A 27,398-nucleotide genomic window follows, 5' to 3' on the forward strand; every position below is an offset into this window, starting at 1 on the left:
CAGCCATCCACCTGCTGAGGACATAAAGGTGTCTCTGGTTATGCCCTTGGTGCAATGACTGATGCCCCAATCTTCTCACTGCCGAGAAAGAATATCTACGGACTCTGGCCACAGCTCGCAATACAGTCAAATCCTCCTATTATACTTACCTTGTTTCTTCTGCCCGCTCACATCCTCACAAACTATCCATGACCCTCCCAACAATGCTTACCCTACCGTAAGAACAGCTCTATTTCCTTCTCATTCTTGGCTGTTGACTTTACCTCCTACTTAAAAATCACCAAAAAACTAGACACATTGTCCACCCTGCTATCTCTTGCCGTCCCTCCCTCAGGCTCTCTTCCTCCCATCTTCTCCACATTGTCCTCTCTAGCTCACTTCTCCCCATACCCTCAACTGAACTTCTACTCATTCTTTGCTCTGTCAACCCATCCTGCTCTCCAAATGTCCCCTTTCCACCAAAAATGTTTAAGGAACTTGCGACCATCACCTCTGCTCACCTCTCTTCCTGATTAAACCTATCCCTGTCAACTAGTAACTTCCCAGGTTGTTACAAAACAACCAAAGTCATATTTAAGGGTTCAGAAATGTCATGCAGACACTTTTTCGATTTCTCAAATTGTGCCATTTTATTAAATTATACGTTTCAACAAATGCCTCACTCTCCCTACCCTGACAAGGATGTCCCTGCCTATCCAAAACTAAAGGAAACACTCTAACTAGGGATATCAGGCCCTCATACTTGCACATAAAATATACAAAGAAAATAAATGACAATTCACAATAATGTCAGTAATTGTACTTCTAATATATTCAGTCTCTCTTGGTACCCTGGACGAGATCCCCTTCTGCAGGTTTAAAGTTGGTTTTAGTTCCAATGTTCAACAAAAAGTAACCAGGAAATCCAGTTTCAGAATAAAGTTTCAGTTCAGTTATTGGCTGCTTCTCTGTGCCAAAAGAAAACTCTGTAAACCAATGTTCAACGAGCAGAAAATGTTTTCCACTTTGTTAAATAGCGTCAGGGATCTTCCAGGTCAAGATGCTTTTCCACAATTTATAAATATCAACGAAGAATTACAATTCGTTGTCAGATTCAATAAAACACAATATCCAGCAAGGTAAAAGAATCACAGCTTTTGGCAGCACTTCTTAAGTCTCTTTAAAATATTATAAGTCACAGTTTATATCTTTGTCAGGATGACGTCACAGTACTTCTGCTTTTACCTGAATAACTATCATATTGGGTTAACTTGTGTAAAATTCACCATGTGAGTCTACTCGCTTTCTCCAAAATGTTCCAAATTCAACTATGCATCTGACATTGTAAATCTACTGACAACAAAATGTATTACCACAATTTCAGCAGTTTATATCTTTGTAACTTTGAAAAACTTTTCAGAAAAGACACAATTCACTTTAATGCATCTCAGCGCCTTCAAGTAAGCAAGGAACTCTTCTTCTGCCCATTCACTTTCCACAGGGCAGCCTCTGTGCCACTCTTGTTTTTCGGCGACAGCAACCACAATGCCATTAAGGGTGTGATTCTACCTTTCCTCTTCTTGGTTTGGTAATGTGAACAACTTTCAGTAACAGTCCCCAGATACAAGGTTCCCTTTTCCCAACCTTGCATTTTCCTCTTTGCTTCCTGCCAACCAGAGTAGTTTAACCATAAATCTTGTTGTCAGACTCTTTAGCTTTAGGAAATGTTTCCACACTTTTGGTTTAGGCAATATTTGTATCCTTATTGGCCTAGGACAATGCTTGCACCACTCTTTGGCTTTGGGAGAGGTTTGATTCACTCTTGGCTGGAGCAACTCTTGTCCTCCATAACTCATAAAAGTTAATGTTCTTAACCTATCTTCAGTGTTACTTTATTCTTTGACTGCTTTATAATTGATTCTTTGATTCACCTTCATCCTAGAATCACTTTTAGGTATACGCAACCAGTCTTTTATCTGTTTTCAAAGGTATGAATATTTAATTAACATGTTGCAAAACGTTTTACTCTTATGCGAGTAAAGGGAATAAAGTCACTCATATGTGAGTGCTACTTTTGATATTTCCCATTGTCCAGCACTGAGCATTTGCTTTAAGATAGCTTTCACTCCTACGCAAGTAATTCTACTGTATACAGTTGCCTGCCTTTTTTTCGTACAAGGGATCAGAATGCTCGGTAACACTCACTGGCTTCTTTCTTGCTACTTTGTGTGCTGAAAGGTTTGCGCTGCTTGTGGCTGCTTTTGGACACACACCCCTCTTTGGTAAAGGTGTATTTGGTCCTGCCACACCCTTAAGGAGCTCCTTTCACTCCTTGGACACTCAGCTGCATTAACTCCTTTCAACCGCGGTCTCCGGCACGATTCCTGCTGCGCAATCTCTGCAATCAGGTTCACATGGGGAAAAGCAGTCTTTCTTCGCACCTTCCACTGCACAGCCTCTGCACTCCAGACTTTGGGGAATCAGGACCCTCTCAGTACAGGCAGATGGAATCTGCTTGGTTACAGTCCCGGAGTCCCATCTGTTCACCCACTTCTTCTTGGATTGCCAACACTGTGCTTTGATTCTGCTGCTGCTACTGCTGCGACCACTGACTTCACAACTCCATCTAATGACCTCCTAAGGATGCCTTTTAAGCCTCTCTGCTTCCCCCAGGTGTGGGGCATTAAACTTAACAGGCTAACTACTACTGTAACATTGCGCTTCATCCCTTTTCATCGTCCCAGTACTGAGGGGATTATGCGACTTGTAGTCCCACACAACAAAATTAGGTTTTCTTGGTAAGTTCTTATTTTTAAATGCATATTTATTTTTCTTAAATGCATTTAAAGAGGAAGCATTAAAGTTTACTTGAAAGAAGTAGGCAATGTTTATAGGTTTACTTTCACTGTGGGAGCAAGGGGTATTTTTAATTTTGGAAGTTTCAGACATTCTTTCTTTCTTTGGGGGTATGTAAAGATGTCATACCAACTTTACCCACATCCACAGGCTTAATATGTGGTTCTGATACATCAGAACAACAATAAGCCATTACATGTTTTGGGACCTTTTAAAAGGTTATTTTCTTTTAAGGATAAATACTGTGTCTCATCCCACTGGATATCCTCACTGTCCTGAGCCTTGTCTCCTCCCAGGTGATCTTCCCGCAGTGCACCACCCGCAAGCTCAGGATCAGGTAGCGTCTGCCTTTCACTGGCCACCTCGGAGTAGACTTTAGGCGGGGGTTTAGTGAGGGATTCATAGGATTCATCACACATACCTCTCCTAAAGAACACATCTGCTGATTCCAGAAAGTTCTCATTCTTCAGACTTTCACTGTCCTTCTCCAACACTCTAAAATCCTCAAGACGGTTGTCTGCAACTGCCCAGTCAATTATTTTGGGGTACACTCACTTGTTGACCCCCACCAATCTGGATTCCAGTCCAAACACTCCACCAAGACTGTGCTCATTCATGTCACCAATTATTCTACCACTGCCAACCACTCTCCACCATTCTCAGGCTTCTAGACCTTTAAACTTCCTTTCTCACCGTGAAATACACCCTCACATGCTTCAAATTCTTTCCCTCCTTGGCTTCAAGGATACTGTACCCAACTGTCCTCCTATCTCTCTGACCACTCCATTCTCCAGCCCATGGGCCACCCGCCCCTCATCCACAACAGCCCTTCTTGTATGGGTTTCTCCAGGATCAGTCTTTGGCTCACTCCTCTTCACCCTATACATCTCTTACTTCAGTAAACAGATTTCCTCTTTTGGTTTTAACTTTCGTCTCTTCGCTCATTACTAAGATATTCTTCTTCCTCCTCTCCTTCAGCCCTGCAATCTAGAACACATAACCAGCTACATAACCACCATCTGCCAATGGGTGTCTGCATGCTGCCTCATGATTAACTCTTCAAATACAGAAGTCCTCTTTCTCCCTGCTTCGTACACCAACACCACTCTCTCCTCTCCCACCTTTTCATTTCTGACCTCCTCATCCCCTCACCCATGGCTTGTAACCTTGGGGTTTTCCTTGACAGCAACCAGAAACTCTACCATGACCACTGCCATTACAGCCAGACTTAACCTCATGAACATTAGAAACATCTACTCGCACCTCATTTACCACTCAACTAAAACCACTGTATCTACTCTTGTGGTCAGCAAACTGGACTCCTGTGTATGCAAGAGGGTGAGCAGCACAGGGTGGTGGGGGACTGTTTGGTTGTAAAGACCAATGGGTACCTCAGCTCTTCTCTAATCCCCTTCTGTTTTGCTCCCCTCAACAAAGTCCTTTCTACGTGACATGCACCCTTTTCAGCCGATAAAGATGTTACAACGACTCTAGCTACTGTCTATAAATCTATCCATGGCCTTACCACTTGTCTGCATTGCTGTAAGCATCTTACTGCACTCTCCCGCCCCAACTCTACACTCCTTGTCTATTTACAACCAAACAGTCCCTGCATGACCCTGTGCTGCCTCGCTCTTGCGCTCCCTTTCCTTAGTTGCTCCACTGGAATCTTCAAATCCATCTCATCAGTGGAGCTCTTCCAAACAAGGCTCAAACTCCACTTACTAGGAACTGAAGAAGCCCACCAACCACCCCTGACTCCCCTATCCGAACTTAACGCCCAAGTCAACTTTCCTGCATTCTGCCCTGAGGACGACTCAATGTCATTTATAAATTCTGGCCTCAAGTTATCAATTTTAAAAATATTGAAATGTCCTCTGGTTCCTGGTTTATGTGCCTATTTTAACCCCTTCACCACCTAGTATATGTCATTTAATCCAACAATGCGCTTATGTAGGGATATACTATCCTAGAACTGGCTCTGCTCTCTAATATTGCCTACTTTGTAAGTCATTTTCTGTTCCAACTGACACCCTGTTCTTCAATAAATACAAAAATAAATGCATGTAAATATTCTGAGGCATTCCTAGGGGAGGGAGCTGAGGGGGCTATACCGGGGTCTTTTGGGTGTAGCTCTGGGTAGAAGCTCAGGGGCTACAACGAAAAGGCTAGCTAGCCCTCAGTCCTAACAGCCCCAACATTGGTGTAGCCACAGATCTTTTCCAGACCTGGCAACACCCCTGTAAGTACTGGCACCTCATCATCCAAAACTTTCAGGTTATCTCAGGCCTCAAAGGCATGCCCAATATGCCCTTGGTAAAGCAGCTGGCTGTGGAACCGCAAATGACACATGAGGTACTGTATAGTCGGAGTCAGAAAATACTTTATTCTGATTACATTTTTATCAATAAAAGCAGAAAGCACACATAAGCTATATACAGATCTAGAAGTATGTTAAAGTCCATCAAGAACGAAGTACAGATCTTCATTGTAATAAAATGTCTAAAATTAATGTCTTTATTAAGATATCGAACATAAAATAGATGATAATCAATCATGAACATCTATTGTTGGATTTAAGGAAGGGAACAATTGACATGTAAACAATAGGACCAGGCATATTTTGTCTCGCCCTCATTGCCCCCACGGCCAAGAACACCCAACTGCAGAGGCAGCTCTGATAGCCAAATTTGTATTTTTTAGCCATTTGCGAGGCTGTGGATATGATGCAGCTTTCTCGAGGTTGATTGTCTTGGCAGCAGGCAATCCACGACGTCAGGCAGGGGAAGGAGAGATGGTAGACGCGACAGTGGTTCCTTTTTGTTGGGGGCACAGTGGTTGCATCGGAGAGCACACCCAGTGATGGCGGGAGCAACCTGACGGAAGGCATCCAAGAAATTATCGGGTGGCTCTGCCACAGGACCCTTTGTGAATTTTCGGGAGTTGTTTTTTCTTCTACAAATGTACAATGGGGTACTAAGTTCTACTACCCTGTTCATATTATGCTTAAAGCACCCCCTTAATCTGTGCCTGCCTGGCTGCTATGCCACATGATCAGTTATTTGTGCACTGTGCAGCTCCCCTGTCTCTCTCTCTCTCTCACTCTCCTTCCATGCCACTCTCTATCTCCCCCATCTATTCTAACTGCCACTATATCACATATCCTATCTCTCTCATGAAGTCTGGAAGAATAAAGCACAAAAAAGCATCCTGGCCTCTAACCCAGGCCTACCTATTGCTGACACCTATGTCAATGCTATTTCCAGGTAGACTATTTCTGAGATCTTTTCTGTCCCCTCTCCTGACCTATGGACCCCCCATCTGGTCTCCATTCTCTCCTCTTTCTCTTCCTCCCCATTAACGGTGGCACTAGATGGCAAGTTCTCTTGGCATACTTCTCATCCTCTCAGTGCATCATTAATGTCTATCACAATGGCACTATCATGGCCCAAGGTTCTCAACCTACTCTTCTCCTTCTCGACCGGCGCCTGCCCTCTCACATTAACTTCCTCCCTTCTCCCCTTTCTTCCAATCCTATCACCTCTCTACCACCACCAACAGGAGTACCACGCCACTGTACCCCTCCTCAGAAAACATTCAAAGTGTTAATAAGCTTCACTTAGCTACTCTGAATGCTTGTTCTGCTGTCACACTTCTCTGACATATGTCTCCTTCTTGAAGACTTTGACCTCAACATCCTTGTCCTTACTGAGACGTGTTTCAATGCCAGCTCTACCAATGCTCTTGACACTCTCCTTCCTGTGGGCTACAAAATCCTCTCCAAACCCAGGCCTAACCGGCCCCGAGGTGGTGTGGCCCTGATTTTCCCTGAGTTGGGTCCCTGCCTCCATCATACCTGCTCAACCTTACTCCTCCTTCGAATGCCTCGCCTGCAGGTTCGGGGTCTCTCCTACTATTTCACTCACGTTATCTACCATCTACAGGCCCCCTGGTGCTATCTCTTCCTTCCAGTCTGAATGGGCTGATCTCACCTGCTCCCTCTTGACCACTTCTTCTAAATTCCTCCTCCTCAGGGACTACAATATCCACCTTGGCCCCCCTGAATCAGCCACCTCACAGTTCTGTGACCTCTGTGACTCCCTTTCTCTCAGTATTCTTTCTTCCAATCTGACCCACTCAGCCAGACAGACTCTGGATGCCTTCAACTCTGGAGAAATCCCTATTTCTAATCCGGTCACCACCTTCTCTCCTGGTCCGAACACTCTCTCCACTCCTCCGGCTTGGAGCCCCTTGGCCTGCTGCCTGAGACTACCGATAAACTGCCAGCCTCATTCACCATCATTCTACCAATGAAGCAAGTGTTAGGTGCTGCATTTGCTTCCACCTTCATCCCCCTGCTTATGTCTGCCGCTATGAGTCTGTGCTTGCTAACCTTTACCTCTCCATCTCCAATACCCTTGACATCATTGTCCCTTTCATGAGGGTCCTCCAGTAGCCTGCCTCCAAGTGCAACAGCTGGTATGACTCCACTCTAGCATCCCTGAAACGCAGTTGCAGAGTTGCTGAACAGAAGTGGCAGACCTCGGGTTCATCCTCTGACAAACTGGCCATGTTGCCTGCTCCAAAGGCAATATTGTTTATCCACTTCAAGAAGAGGGCCCATCCAAGCCCGCATCTCTGGAGCCACTAACAATGCGGCTGAACTTCAAAATCTGCAAGGAACTCGCAAATCTATCCGCAGTCTCTGCCTCTTTCCATCCTTCCCAGGCTCTCTGCACCGCTCTGGCCTCCCATTTCTCATCCAAAACTGAGGACATCCTGTCTTCACTTTCCACCACCCCTATTTCAAATCCTGCTGCAGCTCGCCAACCTTCCTGGGCTCCCCGCCCTTCACCCTTGGCACTTTCCTACCTCCTACCCATAACACCCGATGAGGTCTCGGAAGTTGTTCGCTCTATGAAGGTCTCATCCAAACAGGAGCACCACTCCACTTCTAGAACCAATAAGGACCACATCTCCTCTTTTGCCCTGGCTCTTGCCGATTTCTGTAATCACTCCCTCGCTTCTGTCTCTTTCCCTCAAGCACTCCCTTGTGCATCCTCTCCTAAAAAAAGGCCATCAGCTGATCCCTCTCCTATCGCCCTATATACACTACCTCCTTCCTGGGTAAACTCTTGGAGAAGTTGTTCCTCCCCCCAACTGAACCTTCATACTGAACTTGTTGGTTGCCTCCATGACCATCAATCTGGATTCTTAGCATCCAGAGGCACAGAAACTGCTCTCCTCAACACCCGTGAAGACATGCTTGCAAATCTTGACTTTAACTCTACTGCTCGACCTCTCCTCTGCCTTTGACACTGGCAAACATTCTATCCTCATAAAAAGGCACTGGATTGGCTAACCTCTTTCGTCACTAACCGCCCTTCCCAGATGCAACTGGGCCCTTTCTCCTACCCCACCTCACTATCTACTTACAGCGTCCCCCGGGGCTCTCTTCAATCGACGTCGCTCTTCAATATCTATCTCGCCCCTCTTGCTTACCTGATCTCCTCCTTCTCTCCTCATTGCCAGTGTTATGCTGATAAGACACAGCTTTCCTTCAAGCTTCCCTCTACCTCTTCCTCCTTTCTCATCCCCGATTGTCGGACCGCCATCCAGGCATGGTGTGTGGCTAATGCTCTCTGTCTTAATGCCAGTAAAACAGAGATCTTTCTCATTGGGACACCTGCACCCTGTTCATCACCTTTCCTCTGCCCCCCCTCCTTGAGCCCTGTACTCTTACCACTCTGTGAGGCCAGGAACCTTGTGGTTATTTTCGACTCCGCTGTCTCCTTCACCCCTCACATCTTGGCCAAGAAGACCCACTTCCAGCTACACCTCCTTAGAGGCATTCTCCCATTCCTCACCTTTCCACAGAAGCTCAACGTCTCCAGAGCTCTGGTTCTCTCTAGGTTGGACTTCTGCAACAGCCTCTTCCTCAACCTTCCCCTTTCCTCCCTATGGGCCCTTCACCTAATCCAGAATAGGGCTGCAAGACATATCCTGGGCCTCAAGTCCAGGGACGGTATCTCTCCAGCCCTAAATTCTCTCAACTGGCTCCCAATGACTGCAAGGATCAAATTCAAGACGCTCGTATCACCCACAAGCCTTTTGGGGGCCTGGGAGCACGCTATCACCAACTTTTTCTCTCTAAATACTTCCTTGCTAGAGCCCTCCGCTCCTCTAACTCCAACTCTCTGCTTGTTAAACGCTTCTCCTAGCAGAGAGTGGGGGGGCGGGTCTCTCTCTTTGGCTGGTGCCTTTCTTTGGAACAGCCTCCCTGATCCTGTGACTTGAGCCAGACCTCCTTAACTTCTGGAAAGTTCTCAAAACTCTGCTTTTCTCCAACTCTTTCCCTCTATCCCTTCCTTGCTAATCACCCCACTGTCGCTGAGACGGGCGGCCTTGTCCTTCATGAATCTCACAGGATGCCAGGCCCTCTACTCCATCAACACCAGCACTCCCCCTCCTCAGCTTTGCCCTTGTGGGTCCCCTGCCTGGCGGCTGTGCATCTCACCCACAGGACTTCTCTGCCCTAGCACTTATCCAGTGGCCTCTGCCCCTGGCTCCCCTTGGCACTTCCATCCCGGGCTTCCACCAGCACGTGCCCTAACCCTTCTCCCTCTCCACATCCCCCGTCCCTATCTCCAGCACTTCTCTTCACTGCACTTGCACGTCTAAATGTCACAAGGCCTAGTAGGACCATAATTGTATATTTACTTGTTTTGCCCCTGTTATTTACTCCTTGTTCCCTTCCCACTTGCCATGTGGCGCCTCAAAAAACCATTCTGTTGTATAGGTGCCTAACAAATGCTCAATAAATAAACAAATTAAACCCCACTACCAAGGGTTAAGAACAAACTACACAGAATAATTCATACAAACATGCAGACAATGCCATGGTCCTAAAAAGATGTGCTTTCAATTTGTTTGATAGCACAAAAAACAAAGCATATTCTTCTAACCTTTGCGATTCGAAAGTGAACATGGCAAAAAAGGTCAATGTATCACAAATATAAATACCACAGTCTTCCCAATTAGGTGTTACCCCTGAGATATAGCTGCCAAACTTCTGTATATAAAGGGACAAAGCCCAGGCAGTTGGGGAATCTTCGCCTTTAATAAAAACTAAAGTGCCGGGCAATATTGTGTGAAACTTTTTCCCTTTTGTGCAGGCACCAACAAACGGGTTCTAAGTGAAGCATATCCTCCACCTCTGCATGGCACATAGGACGCTATGCCTCTGTACCATACCCTAGTCTTCCAGTGACAGCATCTCTTAAGAGAAGACAATAATTAAAATAAGCTCTTGTTATTTGGCGACTTTGAGCTTTAAAATTACTCCAAACGAGGTAATCCTTTATGGTATCTGTAGCAAGAATCGTAAATCGCTGATTCGCTGGTTTCATGATATGCATTGACTTCCTTGACTCTCTCGCCATGAATTTCAACCTTTCTATAAACACGGCTCACAAGGGAATTCAGGATTGTCAGGGTAACAAAATGCGGAATTACATTCATACATTCTAACGTTTTTCTTATATGGTTCAACCATTTAATATTCTCTGCCCGTTTTTTTATGGAGTAAAGACTTCAAAATTTGCTGGGTGAGTGAAGCCTTAGGATTGGATCAAAGTCCAGCTCGTCCTGAACAAAACATAGTCAATCTCGTTGTGTTGCAAAATTTGGGGCTAAGCTAGGGAGGGCCAATAGAGACTTACCAAACTGATGGCCAACTGTCAGTAGCTCTGAGTTATCTGAGAATCCCCAAACAGCCACCCCATATTTCACTGCTCCAAGAGTGCGGGCAGTGTAAATTGGCTTAATAATCTTGAGTGGCTGTTGGATAATAAAACGAAAAATGCCCCCCATGGATTGCTTCCTTCGCGCCACTTGTTTGGAGCAATGAGGCTTTGCAGAAAAATTCTCTGACAATCGAATCCCCAGAAAATCAAAATTGACTCTAGGAATTAAAACTGAATTGCACCACATAGAAGGGAAATTCATCTTTCTGTTCTTTTGGCGTAGACCATGATCGCAGATTTAAGTGACTTTACCTGAAGGTCTAGAGCATTCATCAGGGACGCATATTTGTTAATTAAAGTCTGATCCTGGTTGGTGTGGGCTTGGGTGAGGGGGATCCCAGTGTGACTGGAAGTCCAAAAATTCACTTGATATGGTTGAGTTCAAGAACAAGAATTCTGTCGCATTGTGTGCGGGCTTGGAGTATACCCACTACTCTATTAGATGGAATAAGACAACAAATTGCCACCACATACATTGCGCCAGATGAAACACTTTAATGCTGCACCCCGAAATGACACTCAGGGTGCTAAAATGCTATTGAAAAATGTTCAGTTATGATGGCAGCCAGACACGAGCTTTTGGGTGCATTCCTTTTCCAGCTGCAACCTGTAATTCTAGGGTTATGGTGTTGGTTGTTTAGAAGCACTGGAGTTGGGCGAAAGAGAAGGTGGTGAGAACATGGTCCATTATCGCTGAATAAAGACTGCAATCTGAGTGAGGTGATTGGCCTCACCCCGCATGCCTAGTGTAATGTTTGCGATTATAAATCACACCGTTTGTTCTGGGGAAACGGGGTCGTAGCTGGAGGCACGTTTTTATGAAAATGTGTGCAACAATTGGTTAAAACTTCCGGCAGCACACAGGATTTATATTATACAAATGTCCGCTGGCCTGTAGGGCCGACCCTTTAGGCCAGTCTATGCAGCACACCGGGGTCCCATACACTGATATTAGCCATGGAGCTGCGAACACAGCCTGCGCTTCACGCCTCGGGTCTGGTCACGTGATAGTGCTACACGCAGGAGATGTTTATTTATGGAGACGTGACGCAGGCCCTGAAGTGCTCTGCAGGCCGTAAACCGCATGAAGTGCCAGGCTCTGGCGGCACACTGGGGATTTCCTTCTGAACGCCCACTCTATCTCCCTGCCTACAGGGATTCCCCCTCCCAGATGGTTCGGTTCCATCGACCCCCGTGCACTAAGCTCTTTCCGGCGTGTGTATCATTCAGCTCGACAGCATTAGGGCACCGTCTTCCCGTGATAATCCGCTATTAGCGTGTCATCTTCGAAGCCCATGACTTCCCCTCTGATCTGCACGGATTACGGGAGCTCTACGCGCCTCCCTGCCATGTACCTGCCGCCACTGCAGAGACCCCCTTTACTGCGATAGACCACCCAGCGTTGAAGGCCCATGCTGCAAGCTTCCTGGGACATGTCCATGCATCCTTTCTTGCTTAGCGAGAAACCCCAATGGTTGCTAACATGATCGTTATGTAATTCTAGCTTCCTATAGTGCCAATGTGTCTAGGCCTCGTGTCTGGCTCCATTCAGGTATAACAGGAGCTGAACCTGACTCAGAGGTGGGTTGTTACTCGTAACCAAAGTGAGGGTAGATCTGTCTTATAAGATGGCGTTTTTGACTGCCATGTGACCCCCTATGTCTGTTTTGTTCACACTCATTCCAGCTTGAATGATCTGCATTGCCATTTTACTGAGCATTCATGTCAGCCGTGTAGAGCAACCCTAATACCATGGGAAGTTGGGTACCGCTTGCCCCCCCATCCGGTAAGCGACATACCATCCTGTTATAGCCCACCTTGCCTAAATAACTGAGGCCAAACCAACTTCTCACATTTATGACATAACAAGGCTGCTGTTTTATTATCACACATGTCACACTGTCACTGCAAACCAAACAATAACATCTTCAATACATTATTACAGTCCCAGAGGATTGGCAGCACCTTTTTTTTACACATTCCTTTGCATACACTCCATACCCCTTTCTCTGTTCCTTTATTTATTTCCAATCAGCTCTCTTTTACTTATCCATTCCTTTCCAGCATACTTGGGCCACCACTCCCAGAGCCTCTCGGCCTAGGCGAAACACATTGGCAGCCGCTGATGGGCTGCAGGCAGTGCCATTATGATTTTCTTTTTCCACCAGCCCAGGCTGGAAGCTGATAACCACAGGGGGTGCCCCTCCTCTTTATACCGTGCGCCCTCCCGCCGTGTTAGGCTACCAGGGAGGAGGTTAGTTTAGGCACTGTTCGATCACATGAGTTACCACCACAGCAAAAAGGGGTTTCCGCCCCTATGTCGATGCCAATCCTGCCTTCTATTCACACCCTCGCCCTCTCACGGCGTCCTCCAAGTTCAGCAAAAAATATACCAGCCCATATCCGACAGGTGAACCCGTCCTCTTTGTTTTCTTATGAAACAGGTAAAGACTCCTAGTAACATGTTCTGTTTTGTAACGAAACGTTGAAGACCAGTAGTAACATGTTCATAACTTCATTGCGCCAATGTGTAGAACATTGTAACATTTTTAATTTAAAAAACAATGTATTGTGAATTCAATTTTGAACAACAAAACATTTATCACATATCACTTTTCCAAATCCATATTACAAAATTATCTATTCCTATGTCCACCACCTTCCAGTTCAAGATAAAAAATTAAGAAATCAAAATTCAGCTATCGAGCCAACAATGAAGCGCCAAGTCCATCAAGTAACTTCTCCGTCCCAACCACACTTTTTAAACATCCTTACATCGATGCTCCATTGTCCTATTATTCAACACTACCCATTCCTTGTAATATACAAATGTTGTGATTTTAACAATATCTGAATACATGTAACATGCCCCTACCTATAGAAAATCCCAAAGTGTTGGCTTTGATAATGCTTGTCTTATAATGTATCGGTGGAGGTGAGCTGTTACTGCGCTATGACACCACTGAACTACAACTTTAGCTAAAGAAAAAAAAAACTTGTTGAGAAAAAGACACAAAGCACCTTTACACACTCAATCTCCCAGATTCCATTCAAGTGTTTATCCTGCAGACAAAGCCGCATGTATGGGCAATCCTCCTGGCCATCACAAAGAACAGCACCCAATGTGTGCTTGTAGTGTGTAGTTTTAGCGCTTCAGGAAAAGTGTACTTTTGAGAGTAGAGTATGAGGTGTGTTAACATAAAAAGAACGTGTGTATCCATGCAGGCCTGGCCTTAGGGCTGGGCGGACCAGGCGACCACCCGGGGTGCCATTAGCCCCCTGCCACGCCAGCTCAAGGGAGTCTTTTAAGGGCTCCCCCAAGCTAGCATAGTTGGAGAGGGCGGGACAGATGCCCTTTTGTTAAATGCGGCTGTGGCGGCGGAGCACATTTAATAACAATAGGGTGCTGATGCTGTGCACGGCAGCCTTGTTATGTCATAAATGTGAGAAGTTGGTTTGGCCTCAGTTATTTAGGCAAGGTGGGCTATAACAGGATGGTATGTCGCTTACCGGATGGGGGGGCAAGCGGTACCCAACTTCCCATGGTATTAGGGTTGCTCTACACGGCTGACATGAATGCTCAGTAAAATGGCAATGCAGATCATTCAAGCTGGAATGAGTGTGAACAAAACAGACATAGGGGGTCACATGGCAGTCAAAAACGCCATCTTATAAGACAGATCTACCCTCACTTTGGTTACGAGTAACAACCCACCTCTGGGTCAGGTTCAGCTCCTGTTATACTTGAATGGAGCCAGACACGAGGCCTAGACACATTGGCACTATAGGAAGCTAGAATTACATAACGATCATGTTAGCAACCATTGGCGTTTTTCGCTAAGCAAGAAAGGATGCATGGACATGTCCCAGGAAGCTTGCAGCATGGGCCTTCAACGCTGGGTAGTCTATCGCAGTAAAGGGGGTCTCTGCAGTGGCGGCAGGTACATGGCAGGGAGGCGCGTAGAGCTCCCGTAATCCGTGCAGATCAGAGGGGAAGTGCTGTGCATCAGCACCCTATTGAGAGGGTTACCTTCCTTTTCCGACGCGGGTGTAAGGTGGTTTTCATTCGAATAGGGTGCTCATGCATTAGCATGAGCACCCTATTCCAGTGATTAACTGATTAACTCCCTGCTAAGGCACCAGTGTGTGGAATTTAAAAAAGGGGTGTCCCCTTCACACCCCCTACATTGACCAGGGGTGTGCGGGAAGGGGTGTGCACCAAATGTTTCTTAAACCGCCCAGGCGCTGCACCGCTAAGGCCGGCACTGTATCCATCTGTGACAAGATAAAGCGACTTAATGAGTTTGAGCCTGTGCCTCGTGTGGCTGCTCAAAGATGGAAGCTTGGACTGCGGTGGGCCAACTGTGCCTCATGTGGCTGCTCTGAGATGTAAGCCTGGACTGGGGTTGGCTTGGTTCTGCCTCGTGTGGCTGCTCGGAGATGGAAGCTTGGACTGCGGTTGGCTCTGCTGTGCCTCGTGTGGCTGCTCTGAGATGGAAGCTTGGACTGCAGTTGGCTCTGCTGTGCCTCGTGTGACTGGTCGGAGATGGAATCGTGGACTGCGGTTGGCTCTTCTGTGCCTCGTGTGGCTGCTCTGAGATGGAAGCTTGGACTGCGGTTGGCTCTGCTGTGCCTCGGGTGACTGCTTGGAGATGGAGGCTTGGACTGCGGTTGGCTCTTCTGTGCCTTGTGTGACTGCTCGGAGATGAAAGCTTGGACTGCGGTTGGCTCTGCTGTGCCTCGTGTGGCTGCTCTGAGATGGAAGCTTGGACTGCGGTTGGCTCTGCTATGCCTCGTGTGGCTGCTCTGAGATAGAAGCTTGAACTGGGGTTGGCTCTGTTCTGCCTCGTGTGGCGGCTCTGAGATGGAAGATTGAACTGCGGTTGGCTCTGCTGTGCCTCGTGTGGCTGCTCAGAGATGGAAGCTTGGACTGCGGTTGGCTCTGCTGTGCCTCTTGTGGCTGCTCTGACATGGAATCTTGAACTGGGGTTGGCTCTGTTCTGCCTCGTGTGGCTGCTCTGAGATGGAAGCTTGGACTGCGGATGGCTCTGCTTTGCCTCGTGTGGCTGCTCATAGATGGAAGCTTGGACTGCGGTTGGCTCTGCTGTGCCTCGTGTGGCTGCTCAGAGATGGAAGCTTGGACTGCGGTTGGCTCTGCTGTGCCTCGTGTGGCTGCTCAGAGATGGAAGCTTGGACTGCGGTTGGCTCTGCTGTGCCTCGTGTGGCTGCTCTGAGATGGAAGCTTGGACTGCGGTTGGCTCTGCTGTGCCTCGTGTGGCTGCTCAGAGATGGAAGCTTGGACTGCGGTTGGCCCTGCTGTGCCTCGTGTGGCTGCTCTGAGATGGAAGCTTGGACTGCGGTTGCCCCTGCTGTGCCTCGTGTGGCTGCTCTGAGATAGAAGCTTGAACTGGGGTTGGCTCTGTTCTGCCTCGTGTGGCTGCTCTGAGATGGAAGCTTGGACTGCGGTTGGCTCTGCTGTGCCTCGTGTGGCTGCTCTGAGATGGAAGCTTGGACTGCGGTTGGCTCTGCTGTGCCTCGTGTGGCTGCTCAGAGATGGAAGCTTGGACTGCGGTTGGCCCTGCTGTGCCTCGTGTGGCTGCTCTGAGATGGAAGCTTGGACTGCGGTTGCCCCTGCTGTGCCTCGTGTGGCTGCTCTGAGATAGAAGCTTGAACTGGGGTTGGCTCTGTTCTGCCTCGTGTGGCTGCTCGGAGACGGAAGCTTGGACTGCGGTTGGCTCTGCCATGCCTCGTGTGGGTGCTCGGAGACGGAAGCTTGGACTGTGGTTGGCTCTGCTGTGCCTCATCATGGTGGTGAAGGACGCTTGCACTATTGCTACATTTCATATATAGGTTGAGTATGTGAAATGGAAGCTTGCACTGTTGCTGATTATTCTTGTTCTTAATATATGTGCATGGGAAGCTTGCTGCTCCTGATCTGAGTGCGTGTAGGAAGCTTGCTGTGCACGATTTGGGGGTAAACCGAGTGTTTCATTATTAAGGCTCTGAATGTGTCGCCCCTTGCCAATATCAAAATGTCACCCCAAATATCAGGGACTGAACTAGAGGCAGTAGAATTGAAAAACCACTGGAAAGACTCATTCTTGGTATATATGCTGTATCCTACTCATAGTCTAAATAACCGATTGTAACGAATTGTACAAATATTGAGCATTAAGGCATAGGTGTAATGCTGTATGCAAGGGAAACTGAGTGCAAGGGCGACCCCTGCAGGAAGGGACTGCCCTCGGGACTGAGGTGCCGCAGATGAAACTAGCCTTGTGCAACTCCGGCTTAGAACAGAAAGTGGGGGTAGAAGAAGAGTTGGGAGTACGGAAATTGGGGGTAGAACATGGGATTATGGCGCTGCATAGGCAGGCCGTGCTCTCCTTTTGTTTTCTGTCTTCATTGGTTAAAACAGACTAGATGGGAGGCTGCTTGTACAGCGTGCGGGCAATGCTAAAAAATGGACAAAAATCACAGCCGTGTTCCCGCCTGATGATGACGCATAACGAGTAGTATGCAGACGTCCACTCCACCATTCCCAGTTTCTGGAGAAGGGGGTTTATTTTTCTAACACTGAAACACCAGTTCATAGACACACACACACACACACACGCACGCACGCGCGCACACACACACACACACACCCCCCCGTGCCGAAAAGAACACATCTGGAGAAAAGCTCCCTCCGCTGCCAACAAAGCCGCCTTTAGCATCAGCACTACCACCTATAAAGCAGCGATAATTAACACCAAAACCAGCATTTACAACTCCTGCATAGCTGAAGCCAGCTCTAACAATAGAGCGCTTTTCAAAATATTAAAGAACTTGAGACCCCAGATCCACCTACCACAACATTTCCCAAAGACAAAACCTGGTGCACCCTAGTACAATCCACCCAAGCAAACAAAATCCTGACCCTTCGCGACAAAACCAAACGCAAGAAAGACCCAGACATAGCACAGAATCTGCTCACCAGGATCTAAAGATCCAACGTAACCACATCCGTGATAGCAGTTGCCTTGCCATCCTCCTACTGCTAGACCTCTCAGCGGCCTTCGACCTGGTTGACCACGACATCCTCTGCCACCTATACCAATTTTGCTGACGACACGCAGATCTTCCTCAAACTCACAGGCTCCTATGAGATCAACTCTGCCAACATTAATCAGATCTACAACATTATTCATGTATGGATGGCCAACCACCATCTCTGCCTAAATGATGATTAAAAAAGAGCTACTTATTGTCGGCTCTCCACACCACCTCCAGCATCTTGACCCCACCTTCTTTTCCTTCCACATCGATGGGAATAGCATTCCGGTTTGTCTCAATGTTAAAATCCATGGGTCTACCTGGACGCAGAACTCAACAGGCACAAACATGTGAAAGCAGTTGCCTCTTTCACGGCATACACCACCAAACTCATTAACCTCTCCAGAAAATTCCTTAGCCCAAACACTGCCTTACTCTCGTCAGAGCCATCATCGGCAGCACACTTGATTATTGCAATGCCATCCTCGCAAAAAATCTCAACAAACTACAGCTTATCCAAGACAACGCCCTTAGAGAAGTGTGGGGCCTCAAAAGATCAGAGCACATCACTGCAATTCAAAGGGAAGCACACTGGCTCCCTATTAAAGCTTGCATCAAATTCAAAATCTTTTCACATCGTTGCATCCCCAAGTCAACCCCTCACTACCTCACCCACCGCATAACCTTAAAGTCCAACCCACGCAACCTGAGCTCCACCTCCTTGACCACCCTTGCTACAGCAGAAAGAGCAGGTGGATCAAGCTTCATGATCATTGCACCTGCTTTATGGTATAACCTCCCTCCCTCCATCAGAGATGAACCTTCCTGCCTGATCTTTCGCAAACAAATCACAAATATGCATGAAACATTGTACCAGCGGCTCCACTATCCCTATGTCTGTAACCATGTACCTTCCTGTGTAGTCTTGTTCATGTAATTGAGCGCTGTGATACCTCCGGGTCTGGGCGCTATTAACAAATAAAATAAATAAATAAAGATGGAAGTTGTGAAAATTGTAGGCAGCAAAGAAACACATTTTCAAAGGATTGGTGGGGATTTCGCCTCAGCCGTTCCATCCCGGGGCTATTTGCACCCGATTCCACTGCACTTTGATGGATAGACTTGAACAATTCAAAACTGAGATGTCGGCATGTACGGGGTGCAGAGGGGAAGGATTCCAACCTATTTCTCTGCCTGTGCTACTGAGAAATCACTCCTGACACAATCACACTGAAGGCTGCTGGAAGTCAAACTTATGCCTACTGTGGCCATGCGGAGAATGCATTGCTGTGAACTCATGTGTAGTTCATGGGTATACTGCTGTGAAGAATCAACTTCCGGGGCACCAGTGGTCCAGGGTTGAATATCAGTTCTAAACCATCAATCAGTGCAGCACCTCTAATACATCAGAAGAGATCCAAACAGATTGGAAACGCAGGTAAATTAGAAACCTCCTTGTCCAATTTTGGTAACGTGGACGGAACATCAGGCCTATCACTGCAAGGTCGTGGATCGTTGGTTAGTTGCAACACAGCGAAACTACAATTATAACCCAATAATAAAAGGGAATGTCCAGTCAAGGGTGTATAAAAATATCTACTTTATTATTATTACAACAGACAGGTATAGTGCACTACAAAATACAACCCACCCTGTAAAGGAACACAGAGGGCAGACAGTTTCCCGAAGGAAAGGGATGCACTCTGGTTACTGATCACATGGTAGTCTGTAAAGCAATCAGTCTCAGTCTCCCTCTGTGTCTTGAGCAGGCCCTCCTTAAGGTCTGAAAAAGCATCAATCACTTTCTCTTTACCTCTTCCTTCTCCTCCTCTCTTCCCTGCTAATGATACAGTAGTGTGACTGATGTGCAGGGCCCTTATGGATACTGAGGGCCCTGTCCCCCACATCTCCTATCCCAGCTGCTGTCTTTTTACAGCACTTACTTTGGCTCACCCTCCCCACGGGAGGTTGCACTTTTGTTCTTCACTTCTTAACACTTCACCCTGAGCACTTCTTCCTGAGCACCACAGCACCTATCTGCTTACCCTCCTCCCCTCTGAACTTGCACATTCTGAACACTCACAAGGCATAGTAGGTGTGTCTCTCCTTCCTGTTATTCTCATTATTTGTTTGCACTATTAATTCAATTATTTATCCTTGTTGTTATTCATTGTCTACCTTCCTCTGTCCCCACCCTGTTGCCCTGTGGGTGCTTTGAAATAGTTTTGCTAATTGTATAAGTGCCTAACAAATGACTAATAAATTCAATAACTGTTCAAGGTTATTTGGTTTCAGCACCAAGAGAGCAAAGGGTCGTAAAAGTCACTAAGGGCCCTCAGGGAAAGTCCAGGGGGACAGAAACACTATGTGACTGGTGCTTGAAATGATTTTGATGCTCGATGGCGTCAAGTCTATTCCAGCACGCTTTGTAGCTGCTGTGACAGAGTTCAAGACGGGAGATGGCTGTTGGTATCAGGCAGTAGGCAGGCAGTTTGGCAAGTGAGGCTGGGCAGCCGGCCGCACGTTGGCCTACACAGCGGCTTGGGATAAAGAATCATCTATGTGCTGGCTGGCGGATCTGGAATGCTGGTCGAGGCGTCTCGGACGGCTTTAGTGACTGCAGCGTGACAACTGTCAGTGGTGCAGCTGGTCACAGTTCGATGGCTGCCTCAAAAATGTCCTTAAAAGATGGACGCTGGTTGATGTTTGTTATGGCACTCCCTGCTTCTTCGCTGAACACGTGTCGTCCTTTAAGGCAGATGGCTAAAGCTGAGGAGAGTGTTTGCAAGCAACAGCATTGCCCTTTGTTCAGAGACTCTCTGACACAAGGAAGCTTGCCGGCAGAAACTCTAAGGGCACGCTGTGTGCTGGTTGGAGACTGGTTCTGGAGCTGCTGGATGGGGTCCTCTGAGGTCGGTTCACTGGGAGATGTTTAGGGGTGGAATCTTGCTTCGCTCTTGGAAATCCTGGCCCTCCTTCACTGGCAGAAGCTGTAAGGCAGACTGTACCTTCAGCCAGGTCCCAAATGAGTCCTCCTTCTTAGTCCTTTCCAAGTCGCCAGATGATCTGCCAAAAAGAGGGGCTCAACCCTCTTTTAAAGCCAAATGGGCCCCAGTGATTGGTGCAGGCTAAGCCCAATGATCTTCTGTTATGTATGAGGTCATAACCAGAGTGCTTTGCAACAGGAAAGGTAAGGGGGTAAGCATGTACTACTAAGTCCCACTCATCTTCTTGTTTGTTGTGGATCGAAGTGTCTCTCTGGTTAATTGAGCTCTCTGTGGCTCCTGATCAAAGTGCAGGTCCCCCTTGAAGTGTGTGGTGAGAACAGACTTTTTCTCCTTCAAATCACATACTTCTTCCCTCTGAAAAGTGGCTCCCCTTGCAGGGATTGCCTACTGTAAACAGTTGTCCCAGACATGACATTCACTGCACTTCACACAGAGGGGTGGGACCTAGCTTCAAGCTGACACATTGCATATCAAAGAGGTGTTGGGGTTTCCTGCCTTTTGCTAGTTCTGTGACCAGGCCTCTTCACAAGCCTGCTTCAATTAACACTTATCAGCATGTGCTGCAACCACACAGAACTACAACGGCAGGGCAATTCCACTGAGCCTTTGATATTTAATTAGACTGGCCATGGCAGGAGGAAGGTGTTGCCTTCCCCTTCGTGAGATTCTTTCATGTACGCCTGGCTGTCACATTCCAGCAAAATGTGACAGGGAGGACTGCGCCTGTAGGCTGTGCCCCCTCTCCCCCAGAGTACATTTGACTATGTGTTTGTTGTGCAGCGAGCATAGAAAAATGTGTGCAGTGTAGGCCCACACCGAGGTTGATTTCCCATCATTCCATTTCTTACAAAATAAAAATTAAAAAACAGGCGACCGCACACTTCCTGTGCGGAAGGTCGAATTCCTCACAATTGCACCCTTCCATCAAGTATCTTCATGTTGCTCATTGCGTGTTTGCAAGGGAATAAAGCTTCTTGCCGTTCTCCAGGTGAGAGATGGGCTACAATTATCTGGACCCCAAAATGGCCTTCCTGTGACAGGAAACTTTAGATCCCAGCCTGGACTTTCAGCACCCAAGATTCACCACGAACAAGGCAAGATGTGAAGAGAGTGCAAAACGTCACCCGAGTGAGGCTGCGACATTTTGTGCAGTAGCCCTTGCTGAGCTGCTGACCCTCACCACTGCCTAACACCAGGGGAAACAATGGCAGGCTCCTGTCCTGAGTTTCTGCGTGATGTGCACTTTAATTTTTTTCCATTTTAAGTAAGGGCCTACAAGTCCCAGCATTCAAAGTTAATAGTAAGGTCCGGTTCACGTTGTCGGCCAAGTTTCTTTTAAGTCCAGCTTTACCAAAAGCTGGAACATGGACGTAATTTTAGGGGGGGCAGGGGTGCTTGTCCCCCCCCCCAACTTTCATGGCACACCATTCTGTCCCCATTCATTTGGCCTGGGCACCTTTTCTTCAGATGTCATGTCCCCCCAACATTTTCAGCAAAGTTACTCCAGGGAGCCGGAAGATGTTTCTATAATTCCATTAAAGCTCTAAACACAGACGTTGCCATAAGATCATGCATGCATCATAATGCAAAGCTGGCCAATGTGCTTCTTATGGAATTCCTGGATCATGTGTTCTAGGTTTAGATAACCCAATGTGTTCCAAAGTTATTCATTTTTAATTTTGGCTATTAGGTGGTGTTAAAGTGCCACCTGTAAGTAGAAACTATTGCACTGGAACAAAGCTATGCCTAGAAAAATTGGGGAACGTTTTTGTTTTTGGATCACTAGAGGTAGAGTTACATGACGTTTGCCAGAGAGACTTTGGTCCAACACTCTAGAAGGAAAAAGAAAGGGTTAGTGGGAAAATTATCAATCGCTGCCATAACCAGAAGGTGGAAAGGAGGGAATCCTATCCCTGGGATGGGTGTAGAGCATAAAAGGAATGCTGAGGACGTACGGGATGAGTGCGGTTTTGAGTTCGAAGAACATCAGAAAGGAAGAATGACAATTGGAGTCTACACGGTGACGAATGGAACACTAAACCAGTGAGGGCCACAAAGTGCAGAGGCGAGCACCTGAAACCATGAGGTGATGAAAAGAGAGCAGTTGAGCCCACAGGGTGCTCAAGAGAGCGCTTCAAGCCACGTCATGCTGAGTAAAGAACCTGAACCCATGAGGTGCGGAAAAGGTCACTTGCTTTAGCAAGGTGCTCAAGAGTGCACTTGAAGTCTCAGGATGCTGAGGAGAGCACCTGGTCCCATGAGATGTTCAAGAGAGCAGTTGAGCATACATGGTGCCCAAGAGAGCATGCAATCCTGCAAGGAGGGCACCTAAACCCATGAAGTAGTGTGGAGGTGCTGCGAAACCCTTGAACATAAGAGGTTCTGGTAGCTTCGAGGTGCACTTGACCTTGAGATTTGCTGAATGATATACAGTCAATTTGACAGGAGAGATGGAATCTGAGCGGCATTGGCATTGCGGGCACTCGGGCAGAATGGATTGCATACACATACTGAAACTAGAAAAATGGATCTACCCTGGAGAGGACAGGAGGGAAGAAAACCCAGAACCTCTGTCTTGGCACTTTCAGCTCCAGGGAAAAGGAACATGAAAAGTACCTGACATTATATAGAAATACAACAGGAAGTATCCCAAGTGGTACAAGAGGATGAAACGTAGCAAGTGGGGGAACAGTCACATTAAAATACCCCACAAGCGAGACCCCTTCTGAGAAATTCCTCTAATATTCTAAAAAGACTGTGATAGTCTGTCCTGAAGGGCGACAGTTACTACAGGCCTGCATAACTTCCAAATATAGTGAAAAATATTGGTTGACAATCAAAATAAAAGTGCTATAGTTGGAATATTCTGGGGGCTGCTTAAAAGGGACTTACAGGCAAAGAGGTCACCACTTTGCCATTTTTGGTAATTTGCACTATGAAATGAGGACGTAAGGTGTAAAATGCTGGCGAAATTGCCTTAATGCCTCCATTCTGCACTTTGCAGAGCAAATTGAGTAAACACTGCCTGCCATTTACAGACGTCAGGAAGCCTTAAACAAGGATTCCTAGAGAAGCCGCCCGCTTTTTGCTGGTGAAAAAAGCATGCAGATTCAATAGGAATCCACAGCATTTACACTTACATGAAAATGCCATGCTGGTGCAAACGTTGTCGCATATGTATGGATATGAAGATTGGGGAAGCAGCAATTAATATTCGGTTTCATGTTCTTGTCCATCATACAAATGTCTAAAAAATGTGGAATAACGTAAAATTATGCGTGATATGTTTGCCCATGCATTTTACACGTTACTTTACCTTCACTCCATAACCAACATGGGCTCCTCTGTGTTGAGGAAAGCAAAGTTGCAGCGGGTGTGCTTTAACACTTTAGGTAACTGTAACTGTGCTGGGAGGATACCTCCGGGGCAACCAGAGGCGTCACTGGGGGGTGGGGGGAAGGGGAGGAGGGTTGATGAAGGAGCTATAGTGGTTATAAACCCGGATAGAAGCTCAGAGTTACAACTGAAAGGCTAGCTCGCCCCGAATCCCGACAAGCCCAATATTAGCATAGCCCGGATCTTATACAAACCTAGCAACGCCCCTGGGGGCAAATTTTTTTTTTCTTGGAAGAAAGAGAACGCAGAGCAACACAGGTTTGAATCCTGTTAAGCATATAATAAAACAAAAAAGATTAATTAAATGAATTAAGTAATGCACACCAGAGGTTACAAGAAGTCACCACAGGACAATTATCTCTCTGGGCCTCATTACGACCCAGGCGGTAAGGGGTTAACGGCGCCGTAAAAGGTGGCGGCGCCGTTAACCCCTTACCGCCTAATTACGAGGTCCCTTTGCAGGTCCCCACCTTAACGGCTGGTTTTGCGGTACCGTAATTACCGCTTTCCCCATTCCCATTGAGCCCTAGGGGGGCAAAAATGGGAATGGGGAAGGGCCAATGGTGAATGGGGAATTACCGCCCCGCCAACCTTGGAATGGGGCGGTAATTGCGCCATCCACCATGGCGCAATCGGTAAAATACCGGAATCAGTTAACACCTGGGTCGTAATGACCGATTCCGAGTAGATTCTTAGACACATTTCGAGGCTGTGATCCACTGAGGCACACTATTAAGAACCATTATGAACAATATCTCCTTTTCGCTGTCAAGGAGAGTTGCCCATAAGCCACTAACAATAATCGACATTTGTTGCAGTTTACATAGATGCCTGTACACAGCTGTAATGTTATGTTGCTTACGTGTTTTATGCGCTGCGTCATTCACCACGGTAGCGATGTAACAGTGTCGAGGTCAGTGACAGAATGGAAAAGGGCAGCAGAGATGGGGAAAGTGGGAATGAAGGTTAAACACGCATAAAGATCTGTAAGGGTACGAAAAGGAATGACGCGTAGGCATGGAGTTTGTGCGGGTTTGCGTACATGCAGAGTCAGTGTAGACCGATCTGCGCAGAGCTGATCAGGAAAAGGAAATGCTTAATACGCATGAGAAGGAGTCTTTACTTGTACTTACAGGGAAGTACTGGAATTAATCAGTGAGTATTTGTATGGGTTTCCGATGTGCACAAGTATATCCATGAAGCGTGGAGGCTTGCCTGTCTGTTAGGAGTTAGCATAACCTTGGAGATGCCATAGATATAAATCTGGGATTGCCCAGGTGGCAGAGCCCAGAGTGGACTGTGTGCATGGAGAATGAGGTGGACACACAAGGTCAGAGACAGAGTGCCAAACTGGCATGCCTGCACACCGAAGAAAGGTGCAGTAGGAGGGAATAGAGTAACCTTCTGATAACCTACTGCAATATATTGCCTGAGAGTGCAGTCACTGCGCAGCTCAGGGCTTCCGTATAGGGAGCTGTGTGTGTTACATGGCTGTCAGTACATAAGATTATGACAATGTTCGCTTGTGAAGCACTTTATGCTACAGTTGGACCTTCCCCCAGGGCTGAGATTGAGGACCATGGAGGGCACCTTTGAGGCTAAAGTACAACCATGTAAGCAGCAGTACACCCAGAGGTCTGCACTGTAGGACCCCTCAAGCTGAACTGACAGTTCTATGGTAGGGTTAAGTGGGTGATGCTGAAGACACTGCCACGTTTAGTGGCCTTCAGTGTGTTGGCTTGCCATGCAGAATACAGCCCTTTGTCCAGTCACTGAGCCATGGGGATTTCTGGGGTGTTGTGGAGACTCGGCCCCTATCCAGCAGTTTCTGGGCTCCTATAGGACTACCCCTACCCTGAGGGTTCCAAGTTAGGTTAACAGATTTCATTAGGGTGAACACAGATAACATACATATACAATCAAAGTAGAGTGCAGCTCTGCAGTGCTCAGTTAGAACATAGGCATTGACACATTCACCTTAATTTTGCCTGGAGGCAATGACGTCAAGGGTTCAAGCGAGCTGGTTCATCCCCAAAATACCTAAACAGGTGGTGACATTGTGAGGGTCCACGCTTTTCAGCAGACATCGGTGCTGCAGGCCCTGTGGCCAGTAACGTATGCCCGAGTGCAGCGAGTTAGGTAGTCCTAGGGGCATCCCAGAATAAGCAGCATGGATACTGAATAAAGCCTTCAACTCGTTGAGAAGCTGTGAAGCCCTAGGACTTGGAGTAAACAATGACCTTCGGCCCAACAAAATCAGATTTTTCAAGCAATATTTCTCGTAGAATTATTTGAGGGCAGGTGTGCGGAAACCTTTTATTTGTAAAGTTACAGCAAAGTTCAAGGTTGCATGTTTGAATCTGTGCTGTGAGCTCGGATAGCTTTCTGTGTTTTCTCTCCCATTGCTATCTGACCTGTCTCCTTGTGGTCTTTCAGCAGAGCTCAGGACCCTGACTTGAATTTCTTGTTCTTTCCAGCTCCAGTCATCTGGTCGGCATTCCCCAACAAAGTCCCTGGTCAATGGAAGCCCGTCCAAGTGCCCCCGCTTCCTGAAAGTTCGGAACTGGGACTCTGGTGCCGTGCTTAATGATACCCTGCATATGAAGAGTGCCATGGTAAGAAGCCCAGGGCTGTGTCTGTGTACATGGATTGAGGGTTTACCATAATCCGGAGGAGAAGTAACATACTGAGGGGAACTGAGTGCCTGGGAGTTTAAAAATGCAGTATTTTTAGTATGCCCTAGTGAGAGCCCTGGGCCTATATCTCAGTGCTTCTGCTGAGATTTTACCCTGTTAGCTATAAAAATGTACACACAGAAGGTACTATTACTGTTTTTTATTAGGAAGTGCACATCCCATTAAACAGTATTCCCACTCTCCGTTGCCAAATATTGCATCACCCAAAGCCCAATTTTCCCAGCCATGGAGTCAAAACCCCAATACAGCTTCCCATAGAATTACAGGTAAGTCCCCCAGCAGCACAGTTGAAATTACAAATTCCAGTTCTTTGTAGTCATTAGCAACAGCCTATGGGACATTGTGTTCAATTTCTCAATGCATCCCTGGTTGCATCGTATTTCAATGTCTGTGCAAAAGCTTGAACAGTTATGGTTATACAAAAGCCACACTTGGATGTGGTCTTTGACTGCGTTGGTTAGTTGCCCCAAAGGCCTTGTATCTATGAACCTCTCAACCCAACCACTGCAACTGTGTCGTACCAAAGAACTGTAGAACATGTAAACAATCCAAAGACACAGACCAACTGGCAACCCTGAAAGCCCCCATGCTTTGCATTTAGAAAGCTCCTCCCCTCATCCAAA

The 27,398-nt window shown here is 47.0% G+C and overlaps 1 protein-coding gene across 2 annotated transcripts in view; it reads left to right on the forward strand.

Moving 5' to 3' along the window:
• NOS1 (nitric oxide synthase 1) overlaps positions 1 to 27,398 on the forward strand; it is an 833,905-nt gene that overhangs the window by 450,196 nt on the left and 356,311 nt on the right. For both annotated transcript variants that reach the window (XM_069619207.1, XM_069619208.1), the window contains exon 4: positions 26,557 to 26,694. In XM_069619207.1, the coding sequence (XP_069475308.1) occupies positions 26,557 to 26,694 (138 nt within the window). The remainder of the gene's footprint in view (positions 1 to 26,556; positions 26,695 to 27,398) is intronic.

Source organism: Ambystoma mexicanum, chromosome 10 (assembly GCF_040938575.1).
Source record: "Ambystoma mexicanum isolate Mex_15411 chromosome 10, UKY_AmexF1_1, whole genome shotgun sequence".
NCBI classification, from domain to species: domain Eukaryota; kingdom Metazoa; phylum Chordata; class Amphibia; order Caudata; family Ambystomatidae; genus Ambystoma; species Ambystoma mexicanum.